This window comes from Labeo rohita, chromosome 6 (genome assembly GCF_022985175.1).
Source record: "Labeo rohita strain BAU-BD-2019 chromosome 6, IGBB_LRoh.1.0, whole genome shotgun sequence".
In the NCBI taxonomy this organism is placed as follows: Eukaryota; Metazoa; Chordata; class Actinopteri; order Cypriniformes; family Cyprinidae; genus Labeo; species Labeo rohita.
Genome location: NC_066874.1, coordinates 14,766,132 through 14,784,209, shown reverse-complemented (window position 1 = coordinate 14,784,209; position 18,078 = coordinate 14,766,132). Strand labels below are relative to the sequence as shown.

General features: G+C 34.6%; 1 protein-coding gene across 2 annotated transcripts in view; it reads left to right on the top strand.

The window, feature by feature from the left end:
• ntn1a (netrin 1a) overlaps positions 1 to 18,078 on the top strand; it is an 81,050-nt gene that overhangs the window by 51,152 nt on the left and 11,820 nt on the right. The window contains exons 3-4 of one of the 2 annotated variants that reach the window (XM_051113332.1): positions 10,227 to 10,376; positions 12,097 to 12,150. In XM_051113332.1, coding sequence (XP_050969289.1) covers positions 10,227 to 10,376; positions 12,097 to 12,150 — 204 coding nt within the window. The remainder of the gene's footprint in view (positions 1 to 10,226; positions 10,377 to 12,096; positions 12,151 to 18,078) is intronic. The other variant, XM_051113333.1, reaches the window with a different exon arrangement.

Genomic DNA, 18,078 nt, shown 5'->3' with positions numbered 1-18,078 from the left:
TTGGGGGATGGTTTGACAGGACAAGCCAAACAAACAGAGCAGAGGTGTGAACTGATCCTTGTTACAGGTCAGATGAGTGAGAGGAATTGAGGTTAGGGGGAGGACGGACAGGAAGAGAAGGTACACAGGAGGGAATAAGCGAACGGATTTCCACAGGTGTGCAGCTCAACTGGCTGGCGACAGAACGCTTACCTGGGAGCTGTCCAGAAGGAAAAAAGGACAGGGTATTCTCCCCGAACTTTGCCATGGGGCAAGATGACAGGAGAAAAAGCTTTGTGCAAACAAGCCCCCTTGTCACACCTTAGCATCTCCTCATAACAAGGTCCATTCTGCTGCTGTCCGTGACAGCTTAGGATCATTTACTTTCAGCTTTAGCTCTGGGTAAAATATTAGGTCTGTGCTGAAAGTTAAAGCCTCTGTTTTCCCAAACAGATAAATAGGTAAATAAATAAAAGCATCCATCAATCTGACAATGAAGACGGTGGGGAATGTTTTTGCATCATGTGAGAATGTTATACTTGAAGGCTGAACAGAAGGTGTTTGTTTTCCCGCAGTACTATCAGCATGCATGAGTCCTCATTTACAACATCCACACAACAAAGCAATTAACCTTATCCCTGCTGTTATATAGAGGCAGTTGGGGTTGTAAAGAATTTCTAATTAACTTTTTTTGTGGAATATTTTGTAATTTTAAACATAGTTGGCATAGTTTTAATCTGAGATTTTGTAAATTTAACCAATTTAATGTTGGTAAATGTTTAACCCAGTTTAATTTAACTCAACTATTGCTTAAAGCTGCAGTCCGTAACTTTTTTTTGTGTTCATTATTTACAAAATTTATATAATAACTGAGTGCATCATGAATCCATTTTCCAAACCATGTTTTTGGCTTATTCGGAATCACTACAGTACAACTGCAATACTTTTATATATATATATATATATATATATATATATATGTGTGTGTTGGACCACAAAACCAGTCTTAAGTAGCATGGGTATATTTGTAGCAATAGCCAACAATACATTGTATGGGTCCAAAATATTGCTTTTTGTATGCCAAAAATTATTTGGAGTAAAGTAAAGATCATGTTCCATGAAGATATTTTGTCAATTTCCTACTGTAAATTTATCAAAACTTAATTTTTGATTAGTAATATGCATTGACAAATTTAAAGGGAGTTTCTGAATATTTTGAATTTTGCACCCTCAGATTCTTGGATCTTGGCCAAATATTGTCCTATCAAACCATGCATCAGTGGAAAGATTATTTATTCAGCTTTCAGATGATGTATAAATCTCAATTTCAAAAATTGACCCTTATGACTGGTTTTGTAGTCCAGGGTCACATTTGGACTATTTTAGACTGGTTGTGGAAGGTGCCGCTGCGGAGTAGCCCAGTATCTGCGTGAGTCGTCATAGACATAAACAGAGAGAAGTAGTTCCAGCTACAATGTTCTTCTGCGAGACGCATACAGGTCTATTTATTAACCACTCGAGCGCCAAAAGTTGTGTACTGCAGCTTTAAAAATGACTATATTTAGTGCTTAATACAAATCCAAAATAGGTTGGAAATAACCATTAATAAATTAAATAAATAATAATTAAATAAGAAACATGTTCACCATTCAATAAACGTTCACCTTTTGCTTATTGCTGATGCCTCTAGTAATTATGTGTCTGGATTTTAATTTACAACCTATTTTGGGTTCATTTTAAGCCAGCCATATAGTAATTTTTAAATAGTTGAGTTAAATAAAACTACCCTTAAGGTTGGGTTAAACATTTAACCTAACCGCTGGGGCAAAACAACCCATTTGCTAGGTTTGTCCATATTTCACCCAGCATTTTTAAACTATGCAACAGTAGTACAGCAGATTGATTTAACAATGATTAAAAAAAATAAAATAAAAAAACATTAACATTCTCAAATGAAGACGGATTGATTCAGGCACACAGTTTTCATGCAAAATCAAACATTTAATTGATGTAAAAGTGAACGTGTTGTTTTTTTAGTTCTCATACTACATATCACATTCCACCTGATGAATATGAAAAAGATTAATGAGCATATAATAATATTCTCTGCATGGAAAGGCATTACAAAAATGCATAACCTAACCAACATATCCATTCTACTATACTCCAGACTGACATTTACCCCTCTCTGGGCTCTCGTTTGATTCTCCTGTCGACTTGGAATGCAAACAGACATTCATCATCCGACTGCGTGTTCCGCTAACCCCCATGCTATGTGTCTTATTGAGGGAAGAGAACTTCTTTTTGTTTTCACTTCCTTTCTCCTGTGGACAAGACTTGATTCTTTCAGCATCCCATTACTCTCATTGGTGAGGTTTACTCTGTTGGGATAAGTCGGCTGGTCAAATGATGCGTTTAATTGCAGAATTTTCTACAGGCTTCCATAATACAGCGTACAAAAGGAAGAGATGAGTCTGAGAAGGCCAAAGGTCAGCTGTTGTGTTAAAGGGAAATATTTTGTGATAGAAACTCACAGGATGTGATTCAGTCGAGCTGGCACTAGATCACTCTTCTGTTTCATTTTTTTCTGCTTTCTCAAGGCTTCCGTAATTAAAATCAAGGGTGAATAATCCTGCAGGTCTCTGATGACCCTGGGCCTCTTTTCTAAAGTTTTATTAAAATGATCTGCTTTGCTTGGAAAGTTAATGAACTCTTCTGTTTCCCTGAGATTTGAGACAGAGGCCATGGAGGATTTCTCAGGCACTTGGAATTAGGGTCAACAAACCAAATGGAATTCACTAATGGTTCAGGGAAATGTTTAAACTATAATAGCCAGAATTAGTAATAAACCTTTCGAAATATTCATGTACTACTATGAAAGATGTATTAATGGATAAAATATGAAAAATGAGGGAGTAAAATCAATTCTGGATTAAAAATGCATCATTGTGAACCACAGCCTAATTTTTCTAACTCATATACGTCATTGTAAGGGAGATTTGCTGCAATTCTTCCAAGCTTTTTGATTTAATTAAAAGTTCCTAGTGCCGAATGTTTGCTGTTGCTTTCATCTGCCTGCCTGCTGTTGTCCGTCTCTATACATTTCTCACTGCTTTCGTTCTTTCGCAACAGTCATCCACATTGTTCTGTTCTTGATCAAGTCGTTTATCTTCAGGTTCAACTGCCTCATCAGACTTGTGTGTTATTTTATGCTAGGAACATTTATCAGCTCTGCTAGCATCATCACAATAGGCACAAGCTCAATATTTTTTTTTGAGTATTTAAATATTTTATTTGCTTGGATACTTATGTCAGTTCGCTTAGGGTCTTCTACATTACACACTCTTGAGGTTTAAATACAGGAAAACACTGGCACTTCTCAAATGAGAGGGAGACCTCCTGTTAATCTCAGCTGACTACCTCAAATCGAATGTTGCTTCATTTTAAATAGTTCTGAAAACACATTTCATCATGATTTACAAAATCTGTAACTTAAACAAGACATTTTGTTCGATTTAATCCTGAAATGTCCCAGAGTTAGAGCCCCTAATGTAATTACAATCAAACACTGTCCAAGTTATACAGCTGTATTAGGTTACATCAAAACAGATGTACAAAAAAGCAAGTGTGGTAATTATAGAAAGGTGACAAATGATGTGAAGCATGATATTTAATCCCCGCCAAAGAAAACATTTTCACAGGCTAAATATGCAATGTATTGGCAGCTAATGAAAATAGGTGCAAATATGTTGTAATATAAGGCACCTAACTCCCCACATGCTCATTAATTTAATGTGTTCACCACATAGTTTCTCTTTTTCTTTTGACAAGTTTTCACACTCTTAATCAGAGCAATGAAATAGTGGCAACTATATACTATAACAATTTACTTCAGAAAAAAACACTTACAGTATGTGCTGCTTTCCTAAGAAGCTTCAAATCACTCCTTGGTTAGTGTTCAGTGGCTCCTACGCAACTAATTTATGTGGACTTATATAAACAAATTTTAATGTTTTCATATATCTAGAAATGTACTATATACAGTTGAGGTCAAAAGTTTACACCCCCTTTCAGAATCATTAAAAATGTTAATTATTTTAACAAAATAACAGGGATCATACAAAATGTTATGTTATTGTTTATTTAGTGCTGACCTAAATAAGATATTTCACATAAAAGATCTTTACATATAGCTCACAAGAGAAAATAATAGATGAATTTATAAAAATGACCCGGTTCAAAAGTTTACATCCCTTTGATTCTTAATACTGTGTTGTTACCTGAATGATCCACAGCTGTGTCAATTTTTTTTTTTTTTTTTTTTTTTTTTTTTGTGATAGTTGTTTACGAGTTAAACAGTTAAACTGCCTGCCGTTCTTCAAACAACTATTACAGAAGGTTCAAATGCTCACTGATGCTCCAGAATTTTTTGAACAGAATGCAGATGTATGAAGCCTACACTTGTGTGTACATTTTTCTAATTTTGCCTAAATATCATAATTTTTTTCATTTAGTAAAGCCCTTCAGAGGCTACAGAAGATATTTACATGTTTCCCAGAAGAGTAAATAAGTTACATTTACCGTGATCTTCAAATTCCAAAAGTTTTCACCCCTTGGCTCCTAATGCATCATGTTTTCTTCTGAAGCAGTGAGTGTTTGAACCTTCTGTAATAGTTGCATATGAGTCCCTCAATTGTCCTCAGTGTGAAAAGACAGATCATAATCATACAGTCACAATCATACAGGAAAGGGGTTAAATGCACAAAAATGCTGGAAAACCAACAAATTTGTGGGACCTGAAGGAATGTTTTTTTTTGAAGAACAGTAGGCAGTTTAACTGGACAAACAAGGGACTCATGAACAACTTCTAAACATCACTAAACAAAAACAAAACAAAAAACAAAATAAAACAAAAAAAACAGTGACAACAGTATTAAGAATCAAGTGTATGTAAAATTTTGAACCAGGTCATTTTTAGAAATTCAACTATTACTTTCTCTTGTGGCCTATACGTAAACATCTATTATGTAAAATATCTATATTTTAATACTCAGAATTCATGCATTTGTTGGCTGAACATAACATTTAAAATGTACATAAATGTGATTTGGTTAATTTAAGTGTTATGTTAAAGGGACAGTTCAAAACATTTTCATTTCATTTAAATAACATTTACTCACCATCATGCCATTTCAAACCTGTATGACGTTATTTCTGATGTGGAAAAGAAAAGAAGGTATTTTAAAGAATGTTGGTAACAATACTGTAGATTTCCAGTCTAAGGAAAAAAAGGGGAAAAAACCTGAGATGTTTCTCAAAATATCTTCCCTTTATGTGTATCTTTTATCGTGATAATGAAATTGTTTTATACCCACAAATGACTGGGTAGAACCACCCTAGGTGAACTGAACTAAATAAAAATGTCAAACGTCCCATTTATTTTATCTTTACTGTAAAGTCATTTATCAAAATACATTTGTTCCAATGGTCAGCTGGAAAATTCCTTTAAAAAGTCCTAGAGAATAATGCTGATTCTGCCACACTTTGTATTAGGTTAGAGCTTCGAATGAAACTTCAGCCCTCTCATTTGTGGCTCCAGCCTTCATAAACCACACTTTAAACACACAAAGTGAAGGCAGCTTTGCTTTGCAAGGTGCATCTTGTTCCTCTCTTTGCTTCATTCAGTTGTTTGCTTCGTAAGTTTCATTTATTCTGCTTAGGAAACATTTGCTTCATCATTTCTCCTGCCCACTGAAGTGAGTGACTCCTTTGAAGATTTGATTTGTTAAATGAGCCATTTTGTTTTAATAGGGCAAACCACACTCAGATCAGTGGCACTCTGCAAACCGTCAGCCACACCGGACTGTAGTCACCCCATTGGGTGGGCGGATCCCAGGCAGCAAAATGTAAGCCAGTCAATCAAATTGTGCCTTCAGTGTGTGGTTGCCATGGGTTTATATACAAATAGACAAAATAAAAGGCTCATTTTCTCCCCTTCCTCATTAAGGTTCTGGGAAAAGCTAAGAAAGTTAGTACTGAGTGCGCTAGTAGAGATTATGTTTGCGGTGAGTGCTGTGTAACATTTGTGGTCACTCACACGTTGTCACAAAAATGTACTATTATTAACCACAAATAACCTCTTCTGTTGGGGATTTGAAAATATTGTTTTACATTACCTCACTTTTCTCATTAGATTTCCTAAAAAACTACTACTTTTGTGGCTGGATTCAATTAGATGAGAATGTAGCGCATAAAAATGACAACTTGGCACAACGTTTGTTGACAAAAAGCCGTTGTGGTGTTTGGAGTGACATTCATAATTTCATCAAATGATTATGCTAATGCTCGCTATGCCAAAAAAAAAACAACATATATATTTGTCTCAAAATATCCAAATATGAATTTAAGCAAAAACAGACACTCAAAAGATATCAGAAAAAATCTCAATGGTTCTTAGAGTGAAGTTGCTCTCATTTTCTCTTTCCTTTATTAGCTTCAGACATTTTTGTGGGCTAGCGCAGAAACTAAGCACTACAATACTGAGCCTGGGCTGAGCTGGCCGTCCTCCAACAACACACAAATTACCCCACCGACTCTCAACATGATGTTTTTAATGGAGGAGAGGAGCTTAGACTTCAAACAGCAGCTTTATGGTAAAATATTGGCAGGGATCTAAACTTCTCACATTGTGCAATCTGCTCTAGTAAAGCTGCCGCGTGCAGATCGCTTTCAAATGGATTAAATGTTCTCATCGAGCACTTAATTTTCAGTGTTTAAGCTTTAGTTTTCTTCTATAAATGTACATCTATATGATGCTCCAAAAATGACAAAAAACACCATGAAAAAGAAAGTTGTACAGGTTTGAAATGACGTGAGGATGAGTAAGTAATGCCAAAAATGTAAATGGTTTCTTAAAAGTTGTCTGTGAAATCAGAGAGAGAGAGAAAAAAAATCCCCTTCAGGTTTTTATATAAATAAATTCTCAGCTTGGTAGTTCTGAACCAGGGACATGGCAGTGTTGAGAGTGAGTGGATGAGAGGAAACAGTAGATTCATATCTACTCCAGGAATCTGGTGTAGTACCACCACTTCACTGCTAAGTGGACAACCACTTAAACGCTCTCCAGACAGGTTCTTATCAGACAGCAGAAGCTAAAATGTTTGAGAGACATACACCTGCACCCCATGTGTTTTACGTTGATTTACTAGTTGGCTCAGTGATGATTTGGACAGTTGTTGGGCAGATGCCATTTTCTGCAAGAGAATCCTTCTCTTTAAAGTACCTGCACTGCAACCATTTTTTAATAAAACAATAAGGCTTAAGTGCAACTGAAGGAGAAGTTCACTTCCAGAACAAAAAATTACAGATAATTTACTCACCCCTTTGTCGCCCTAGATGTTCATGTCTTTCTTTCTTCAGTCATGTTTTTTGAGGAAAACATTTCAGGATTTCTCTCCATATAATGGACTTCTATGGTGCCCCTGAGTTTGAACTTCCAAAATACAGTTTAAATGCAGCTTCAAAGGGATCTAAGGAATCTAGCTCTGCGTGAACTCTGTGTATTCCGGTATCCCTAATGACAATTAGGATATGTTAAAAAAACTCCCATCTCATTTTCTTCTCCAACTACATCGCTGTTTTACCTTTTTTTGTCATGGACGTTTGATCTTCTTTGCATGTTCACTTTGTAAACACTGGTTTGGTACTTCTACAGCGATGTAGGACGATTTTGAAGTTGGAGAAGAAAATGAGATGGGAGTTCTTCAACATAGTGTCTTGAACCAGAATACAGAGAGTTCATGCAGAGCTAGACAAGACAAGCATTTGAGGTTAAAAAGTATAGAAACTAGCATGTTTTTTGGAAAATAACTGATTACTTCACTAGATATGAAACTTCTTCCTTGGTTGGGATTGTTTAGACCCCTTTGAAGCTGCATTTAAACTGCATTTTGGAAGTTTAAACTCGGGACACCATAAAAGTCCACTATATGGAGAGAAATCCTGAAATGTTTTCCTCAAAAAACTATTCTTTACAACTGAAGAAAGAAAGACATGAACATCTTGGATGACAAGGGAATGAGTAAATTATCTGTACAATTTTTGTTCTGGAAGTGAACTAATCCTTTAATGTTTATGCACTGTAAAAAGTGAGTTGACTTAATTAAAAAAAAATGGCTTGCCTTAAAATGATTAAATAAATAATAATTAAAAAAAATAAGTTAAGTGAATTGTCAAGTTCAGTTAACTTGTTTTTTTTTATTATTATTATTTGCTTAATTTTAAGGCAATGGGTTTCCTCAATTTTAAGTTAAGTCAACGTCACTTTTTAGAATTTGGTAATCACTGTTATTCTAAAAAAAAAAAAAAAAAAAGCTAGAATATTGCTGGAGAACTGCTGCAACAGAATCAATGAGTCATGAGTATTAATATCCTTCAATTAATGATCTGGTCACAACGGCTCATAAATATTTCAGCAGAAACCTCACCATTTAAGAATCTTGATCATCAATTTCCACGAAGACAGAAAACCATTTCTGGAAATGACCTATGGTGTGAAACTTTTTCATTTATTAGGAATTAGTCAGCTGAGCTGTTTATTGAAACTTTAGGGTGTTTTACTGCACATTTGATGAGAGACAAAGCGTGGCCGCTTTCATAATGACAACTCCAAAGACAAGACATAAACTTGGCTTTCACAATGAGAGTGACAAGCGACAAGAGACAGACATCTAGGGAGTGGCTGTTTCTCTGCACCATTCCAATCTTGGGACTGGGACTTCACTTTACTGCTCTTAGCACAGGCTTAAAAGAAATAAAGTTGAAGCACAACTCTCTGTGCTTCATTAGTCATACAAATATATGAGCCAATTTACTCATTTAATGTGTTAAACATTTGACAGCGTATCACTTCTGCAGAGCTGGTGGGGGAAATATTGAGTAAATGGCATTGGACTCTTTGCAAAATGACTTTAATGTAACCACCCATGGTGGAAATTTAAGAAAACTGACTTGAAAGGAGTTTTGACACAAAGGCAATACAATCAGTTCACAAGCTTTAAGAAGTGGAGAGAGACGCTGAGCCATATGTTCGAGAAAGACCTCCCAAGAGGAAGGAAATGTGACAGACATTATTGGCACAAGCACAATGTTCCGATGAAAAAAAGAAAGCATGTGTTATGGAAACATATTGTATGGAAATGTGTTTATTATTAGATATTATTGCCAATTTGAATGTAAATTGTTATACTGTTGTCCCAAAATATGTTTAGACATTTCACAAACTTTAAAAATGTATAACAGTAGTATTGTAAAGGAATCCTTTAATGCAAAATATTTAACAAAAAAGTTAATAATATATATTTATCTACTACAATGAATTTGTAAAAGATTAGATTTTCTCCATATAGTGGACTTCAATGGTGCCCAACAAGTTAAAAGTTCTAAACTGCAGTTTCAGTGCAGCTTCAAAGGGCTCTACACAATCCCAGCTGAGAAATAAGGGTCTTATCTAGCAAAATGACTGGTCATTTTCTTAAACAAAAAATGTACAATCTATATACTTTTTAACCACAAATGCTCGTCTTGCACTAGCTTAACCTCACGCATTACGTAATCACATAATCATATTTTTAGAAAAAAAACGTCCTTGGCTGGTATCGTGTAGAGCCCTTTGAAGCTACACTGAAACTGCAATTTGGACCTTCACCTCCAGTGTTGCCAAAGATTTTGCGCGGAATAGCATGGCAATTGGGTGGGTTTTGTTGCGAAGACCTGGCAACCCTGTTCATCTCATTTCGACTGAAGAAAGAAAGACATGAACATCTTGGACGACATATAATTGATGAGTAAATTTATTCTGGAAATTAACTAATCCTTTAAGAGTGACTTGAGTTTTCAAAATTTTTTTGATTTTTTCTTGTTTTATTGGCCACATATTTGCTGTTTAGAGAGACTTTACCTTGAAGTGCCCTGTCATTCTCAATCCACTCCTTAAGTTTTGTGTTGAATTTGTATGTGTGTGCATGCTCTTTTCACACGACACACGCTTTAGAGACTGGTCACCACTTTCACAAAACACACACTGTGTTTTTCAACTGCTTCACCAATCTTCACCCTCTTATTTCCCCAGACTTGGGCCCTTAAAGCTACTTTTATTGTTTATCTGTGCTTTTTGTATGTATGTACCGTTTGTATGTGCGTTTCCCCACACGTGTGTTCTTTTATCTCTTTTCTTCTGTTCCTCACAGCCTGTGATTGCCATCCTGTGGGGGCCGCGGGCAAAACCTGTAACCAAACCACAGGCCAATGCCCCTGTAAAGACGGTGTGACGGGTATCACATGCAACCGTTGTGCTAAAGGCTACCAGCAGAGCCGATCACCCATTGCCCCATGCATAAGTATGTGGATCACTCAATGTCAAGATCTCTTTTTTTACCACCTCAATCCCCAATGAGCCATAATGCACTTACCATTGTTTTTGTCCATGGAATGCATTGAAATACTAAGCTGAAACTTCATGAAAATTGCATCTATGAACAGCCACGGTGGAAAGAATTTGAAACCATGTCTTGTTAAGGTCATTCCACAGGATTATCACCTGCCATTAAATTCTGTTTTATTTACTTCAAGAACAAAATCAGTGAAATAATGATATTCAATAATGACATCACAGTTTAAAAGTATCTTCACTGCATTATAATAAATGAAGCAATTTAAAATCAAATCAAACTGTTTAATTGGTGCTTTTGTCGATAAAAAAATGCTTGGATACCAAACAAAGCATTTGGGGGAAAAAAAGAAAGAAGAATACCTCTGGAGAAATTGTTGGCAGGGAGTTTAGTGGAATACATTCAACTTTTTGGAATCTTATATCTTTGATTTTTCTGGTAAAGTCACAAGCACTGATGTGTGAAACTTGGAAAGGTGGACACTCCGGTAATTGAACTGAAAATATTTAGTTTCTCTCATAATTGTGAAATAATCTGTTTTTATTTTAATAGTCCATATAAATTTAAGCAGTATCTAAATCCGTGCCAAGCTCAGTTTAACACGAGGAAGTCTTGGCTACAAATACTATTATGTCCTCGTATTCTGAAGACCATAAATCAATAGGATTCAAATATTTATAACAGGCTTGTACTGTAATTCAATCTGGCATTAAACTCGTTCCCATGTTCACCAAGCAAAGACCAAGATGTGTAGTGCTGATATAGGAAATAGGACCACCACAGAAAATCCGTATCATTGTACAGTGCCCATAATCTTTCCAAAACGCCAACAGCAAAATTTACTTTCCTTGGTAGTTCTTTATTAGACTATACTTTAAACCACTCAATATGGTATGTGTGTGTTTTTGTCCAAAGCCTTATTAATTAAATACTGTGTTATGCCATCCAAAACGAGTAACAATGCAGATTAATATCATTATTTAAGCCTTGTTTACTGGCCAAAGCACCATAAAAACATCATATTTTGGCTCTGTACCATTATTTCTTAAGGTCATAGTTCAACAAGAGCTATAAAAACATTTCTGAACCCCACCAGATGATGAAATCAGAAGACTTGATTCTTTCTTCCTTCAAATGGCTCTTTTTTGCATGTTTTTGCACAAGCTCCACTGAGCACATGAGCACTCTTTTAAATTCTTCGTATTTCTCTTAGTTCGCTCGAGCTGTTTCTATCCTCCTCTTTGTTTTGTCCTCATGGTAGTAACTGCTTTTCTTCTTGTATACTTATGTTCCAATAAAGCAAAAGACTATTCTTATTTTTTACCACTTTTATGAATTACATCACTTTGTTGAAAAGGTCTTTGTCACGCATGGCTTTACTGAGTGTAAACTTCCCTCCATTAATGAAAAGGCCATGGAAGGAAGAATTAAAGAAAGAATCAAGTCTTGGACATGTATCTCAATGTTTTTCATAACAGCAAAAGAGGGATATAGATGGAGCAAAATTTATGCCCTTCTGTATGTAAAACCAATGTTACACCATCAGAGTTTAAATGGTTCAAAAACATAATGTCAGTCAAATTATAGTTTAATTTGAATTAGATTTAATATCCATTATTTTATGTTATGTTAACTTATTTTGCTAACTATGCTCTCTTTTTTGAAACAGAAATTCCCATTGCTCCACCAACCACCACTGCAAGCAGCACAGAGGAACCTTCAGGTTAGTTATGCTAACTGGTCTTAGCTTCATATGTGACCATGGACCACAAAACCAGTCATAAGGGTCAATTTTTTGAAATTGAGATTTATGTATCATTTGAAACTGAATAAATAAGCTTTCCACTGATGTATGGTTTGTTAGGATATGACAATGTTTGGTCAAGACAAATCTAGAATCTAGAATTTACAAAATATCTTCATGGAACATGATCTTTACTTAATATTCTAATGATTTTTGCCATAAAATGTATTGTTGGCTATTTCTACAAATATACGTGTGCGACTTATGACTGGTTTTGTGGTCCAGGGCCACATATGAGAAGAATATTGCTTAAGTAAGAATAAATCAGATGTTATAAATCTTATACTATTCAAAAATGCTAGTGGATTCATACTTATTTTGGTTTGTATAGTTTCTTTTTGAATAGCGACTGGATAAGTGCGAGGACTGAGAACATAATGCGGCACTTTTGAGGGCTTATTTTTGTTGATTTGCTAATCTTAAAGATTTTCTTATTTTTGAGCGTGAAGTGGGATTTGATTCACCCTAACCCATTATGGAAGAGAAACTGATGAAATTTTAAGGGGAATCTATTTTTACAGTTACATCCCTTGACATGTTCGTTCTTGCCGCAGATGTTTTATAAACCCTTCTAAAAGTAAGCAGTACGTCAGACTTAACTTCCATGCCTGCCAAATGATTTCATTCAGCATCAGACAGTAAAACACTGTCCGCAAATATACAAACGCTTCCCTAAAATTTCTTGCAATTACAGACTAAGTGTCTCCTGATCAGATGTTTAATTTCCCAAGTTTTCTTCCCTGAGCCGTCACTTCCCTTCAACATGGAGAGTGAACATGCTTTAGTTAGCCCGTATGGAAAAGTTTTTGTTGAAGAAATATTCGTCATTCTCACGGACAGAGGAATTCTAGCGTGCAAAAAATCTTTGCAGCTGTTGGTTGATCGTCGCGGACCTCTAATGCTTTACTGACAGATAAGATTGACAGCAGAGCTGCTGGTATTCTCTCTCTCGTGGACCTCATTTCATTCTTCGCTGGGATATTTTCTCTGCCCCCACATTTTTCTTCTACCGTCTTTTATTCTCTCTACATTTCTTCCGTCTTTGTCCTAAAATACCGACTCACTCTCTCTAGCCCATCTGAAACCAATTCTGTGTTTCATGACTGGTAGTTTGGCTCTTGCCAAATGTCAGAACTGCATTGTGAAAACTGACTTTCTTTAATGGACTATCAATGATTCGAGATAGAGGGTGTTATGAACCATGCAAAATAAACAAATAGGCAAAGCCGAGGGAAAAGGTCAACCCATTTACCACAATGTGTTTCCATTTGTCATGGCCTGACCCTAAAGCATATGGCAGCACATGTGTAAAACTAAGAAATGCGGGATAGTTGCATTGCGCTCGTCGTAGTATTTTTGTAAAAAATAAAAAGTTAAAGCAGAGCTGAAAAAAAAACAACAAAAAAAACAACACTCTATATAATTTGTCTACATTTTATATTAAAAAGACTAACTACAGGGTGGGCCATTTATATGGATACACCTTAATAAAATGGGAATGGTTGGTGATATTAACGTCCTGTTTGTGGCACATTATAAGTGGTCAGCAACTTGTAAATAACTCATGAAAGAATAAAGTTATGTTAAAACCAAGCACACCATTGTTTTTCTTGTGAAATTCCCAATAAGTTCGATGTGTGATGTATCCATATAAATGGCCCACCCTGTATATTATGAATTATTATTTTTTATTTATTAGTTTTTTTTTGTCACCGTCGTTTATCTTATATAAATACTGGTACAATGGTACAATTTTTTTAATTACTAAAATGCAGGATAGAAAATAAAGAGTGCTGAACATTTATTAAAAAAAACACTATAATTTGTTTATATGTAATATTAATAGAAAACTATTTTATTTTATTTATTTTTTTATTTTATTTATTTTTCACCACCATTTGTCACATTTTAGCCATTTCTTTTCTACGGAAATACTAATATGATGCAGCTATTATATGTTTTGATTGTTTCTTTGTTGTTGTTTTTTTCTTTTATGATTAACATTTGAATTAATTTTAGTTCAAAGTTTAGATCAAACAAAGGCAAACTTAATTAAATTTAACTAAAATTACTAAAATGCAAGCTGCATTTTGCTTGTCTTAGTGTTTCTGTTGAAAGAAAGACTGCTAAACTAATTTATTTTATTTTATTTTATTTTATTATTTGTCACCACCATTTGTCACATTTTAGCCATTTATTTTCTACGGAAATACTAATTTCAGCTATTATGTTTTTTGATTGTTTCTTTCTTTCTTTGATCAACATTTGAATTCATTTCTAGTTTAGTTCAAAGTTTAGATTAAACAATAAAGACGAAATTAATTAAATGGTCAGAAAATCTACTAATTACTAAAATTACTAAAATGCAAGATAGCTTTTTTAGTGTTTTTGTAGAAAAGAAAGAATGCTGAACAATTGCTAAAAACCTCTAGAATTTATCTATTTATTTAATATAATACATCATATTAAAATAAAATTAATTTTTATTTTATTACATTTTAGCCATTTCTTTTCTACGGAAATACTAATACAATGCAGCTATTATGTTTTTTGATCTTTTTTTTTATGATTAAAATTTAAATTAATTTCCACAGTTTAGTTCAAACAATAAAGGTGAAATTAATTAAATGGTCAGAAAATGTATGAAATACACCCTTTCTAATCACTCAATGCAATACGTTTGACCAGTTATGTTTCCAAATCAACATATTTTTAAAAACGCAATTTATTAGCAAAGATGGCGTGACCTTTAATCCATTCAGTGGGGGCACCACTGATTTTGAGCCCTTAAAACGCTCGACCCATCTGGTTTTGAGAGCAACCCCTCCATGAAGAGTGCAGCATTCCAAATCAAGCTGATGGAGAGGTGGAGCACAGGACAGACATATTTGAGTGCCCCCATCAAAATGGACGCTCCAGACCACCCACACATCCTGCTATGGGACCGCATACATTATACCTTCACTCCGGCCCAAAGCTCACCTCAGGATAGCGCAATACGGCAGAAAAATATGACCTCATCCAATAGATGATTGCAAACAGATGTTCTTATCAGGGCACCTCCACCCTTCTTTTTAGCAGTTGCCCACGCAGAGTGAGAAAGACTGCGATTTAGAGAGAAACAGAGAGAACCTGTATGTTCTTGTACAGACGGGTGGGGCAGGCAGCTGTGTAGCAGGTGTCTATGAGAATGAAATAGGGGAACGGTTGGAGGACAGAGGAAAAGTTGAGAGAAGAGAGGAGAAAAAGGATATTAATATGTCTTCAGCACTGCCACACGGAGGGGAGGAATGCATTGCGAATACCTCTGATTGCTCAGCTCAGACAAAACACATATTGTGTGGCGAGGTCATGCATGGTGTGAGTCACCACTCCCAAGACCCCTGCATAATCCCACAAACACACATTCCTCTATGACTGACAGAGATGTCTCTACAAACCTGCATTAGCAGATCAGCGCCTGAAGTTTTTCTAGTTACCAAAACTGACAAGGTGGTTATCATTATATGCATTCATTTTGTAGATGTTCAGTTTTACTGTGGGGGACTACTTAAAAAAAATCTTAAATAATGGTAATATTTTACATAATAAGGATCGGTCAGTACTTACCCTCATATTGTTTCAAATGCATAGGATGCTTTCCTCTTTCAAACAAAAAGTTTGGCTGCTATTTTCAGTATAATAAAAGTGATTGGGACCTGGAACTGTCAAGCTCCAAAATGACTAAAAGCACTATAAAACTATAAAAAATTAATCCATATGACTAAGTGCATTATAATAGATTTTTTTGTAAATGGTTTTGCATGAGAAACAAACTGAAATTTATCACTGAAATCAAATTTTATTCATTGGCAACTGGTAAAAATTTTCAGTCACACATTTTAAGGCTATTAAGAAACCATTAACTATGTCTCTTGTCTCAATAAACTACTAATCTTCTGCCTTTTATTAAATAGTGAGGTAGTTGTTAAGATTAGGGATGTAAAATATGGTTATGTGAAATATGTGCTTTATAAGTTTTAATAAACAGCCAATATGTTAATAGGTATGCTAATACGCAACTAGTTAATAGTGAGAATTTGTCCGTATACTACCAGTCAAAAGTTTTCGAACAGTAAGATAATAAATAACAGTAAGATGATTTAATGTTTTTTTAAGTCTCTTCTGCGCGCCAAGCCTGCATTTATTTGAGTACAGCAAAAACTGTTGTTTTTTTTTTTTTTAATATTTAGACTATTTAAAATAATTTTTTTCAATTTGGATATATTTTAAAATGTATTTTATTCCTGTGATTTCAAAGCTGAATTTTTAGCATCATTACTCCAGTCACATGACCACTCAGAAATCATTTTAATATTCTGATTTACTGCTCAGATAACATTTATTATTATTAATATTATTATTATTATGTTGAAAACAGCTGAGCAGAATTTTTTCAGGTTTCTTTGATGAATAGAACGTTCAGAAGAACAGCATTTATCTAAAATAGAAATAGAATCTTTTGTAACATTATAAATGTCTTTATCATTACTTTTGATCAATTTAAAGCATTTCTGCTAAATAAAAGTATTAATTTCTCATTTCTTTCCCATAAATAAATAAATGCACTGATGCAAGGTTTTGAATGGGATAGTGTAGAATGTTTTTAGATAAATGCTGATCTTTAGATCTTTCTAGTCATCAAAGAATCCTGAAAAAAGTACTCAACTCTTTTAAATTTTGATAATAATAATAAAAATGTTTAAAAAAATGTTCTAAGAATGTATAAGAATGTTTCTTGAATAGCAAATCAGCATATTAGAATGATTTCTGAAGGATCATGTGACACTGGAGACTGGAGTAATGATGCTGAAAATTTTGCTTTGATCACAGAAATAAATTAAATATAATATAATATAAAATATATAAGTACACATATTTCACAATATTGTTGCTTTTGCTATATTTTGGATCAAATAAAGGCAGACTTGGTGAGATGATAATTCTTAAAAAAACAAAAAAACAAAAAACAAAACAAAACAAAAAAAAAACATTAAAAATCTTACTGTTCAAAAACTGGTAGTGTCTAATATATGACAAGATATGGAATATATAGGCAAGTAATACAGATAACTTTTATCAAACTTTCATGTCACATTTTTTTTTTTTTTTTTTTATCATTTTGCCACTTGAGAGCTCCAGTTCCTATTCTAAATTCATTATATGGAACTGAGTGGCCAGGATATTCTTCCAAAGTGTACTTTTTGTATTCCAAAGATAAATATGCTACATTTTTTCTTGCTCATCACTAGGGCAATACTGTCTGTACCCTTTAACATGGATACTTATTAGGCTTCGGACCTTTTCTACCCCTGAAGGGTATATTAGTACCTTAAAGTGTAACTATAAGATGATACGATCACAAACAGACCCCAACAATGCTATTTTTCTTCTGACAGGTTTGGAATGACATGAGGGGGAGTAAACAATGACAGAATTTTCATTTTTGAGTGAACTATCCCTTTAACACCATCACCCTTGTAAGACCAAACGGTCCCATAGAATTCAACAAGGCTCCTTGTGATTATAAAAGGAACGAACAAAAAAGAGGAGTGAGAATTAGAGAGAGAAAGAGAGTGAATAGTGTTGAATTAGTGTCTCATCATGAATGCAAAGCTCTCGTCTAATTTAAAGCTGGCCTCTCCTCTCCCATTTCGCATTGTCAGATTTCAAGTGTTGGCGATGGTCCCCACACATCGCTGGGCTTCATTTACAGTAATGAAGTCGATTTCTACCCATTCTCTGCCCATTAGAGCCACGTTACCGTGACCAAAACAAACCCTGAATCAAAACTGCACGCGCTGTCTG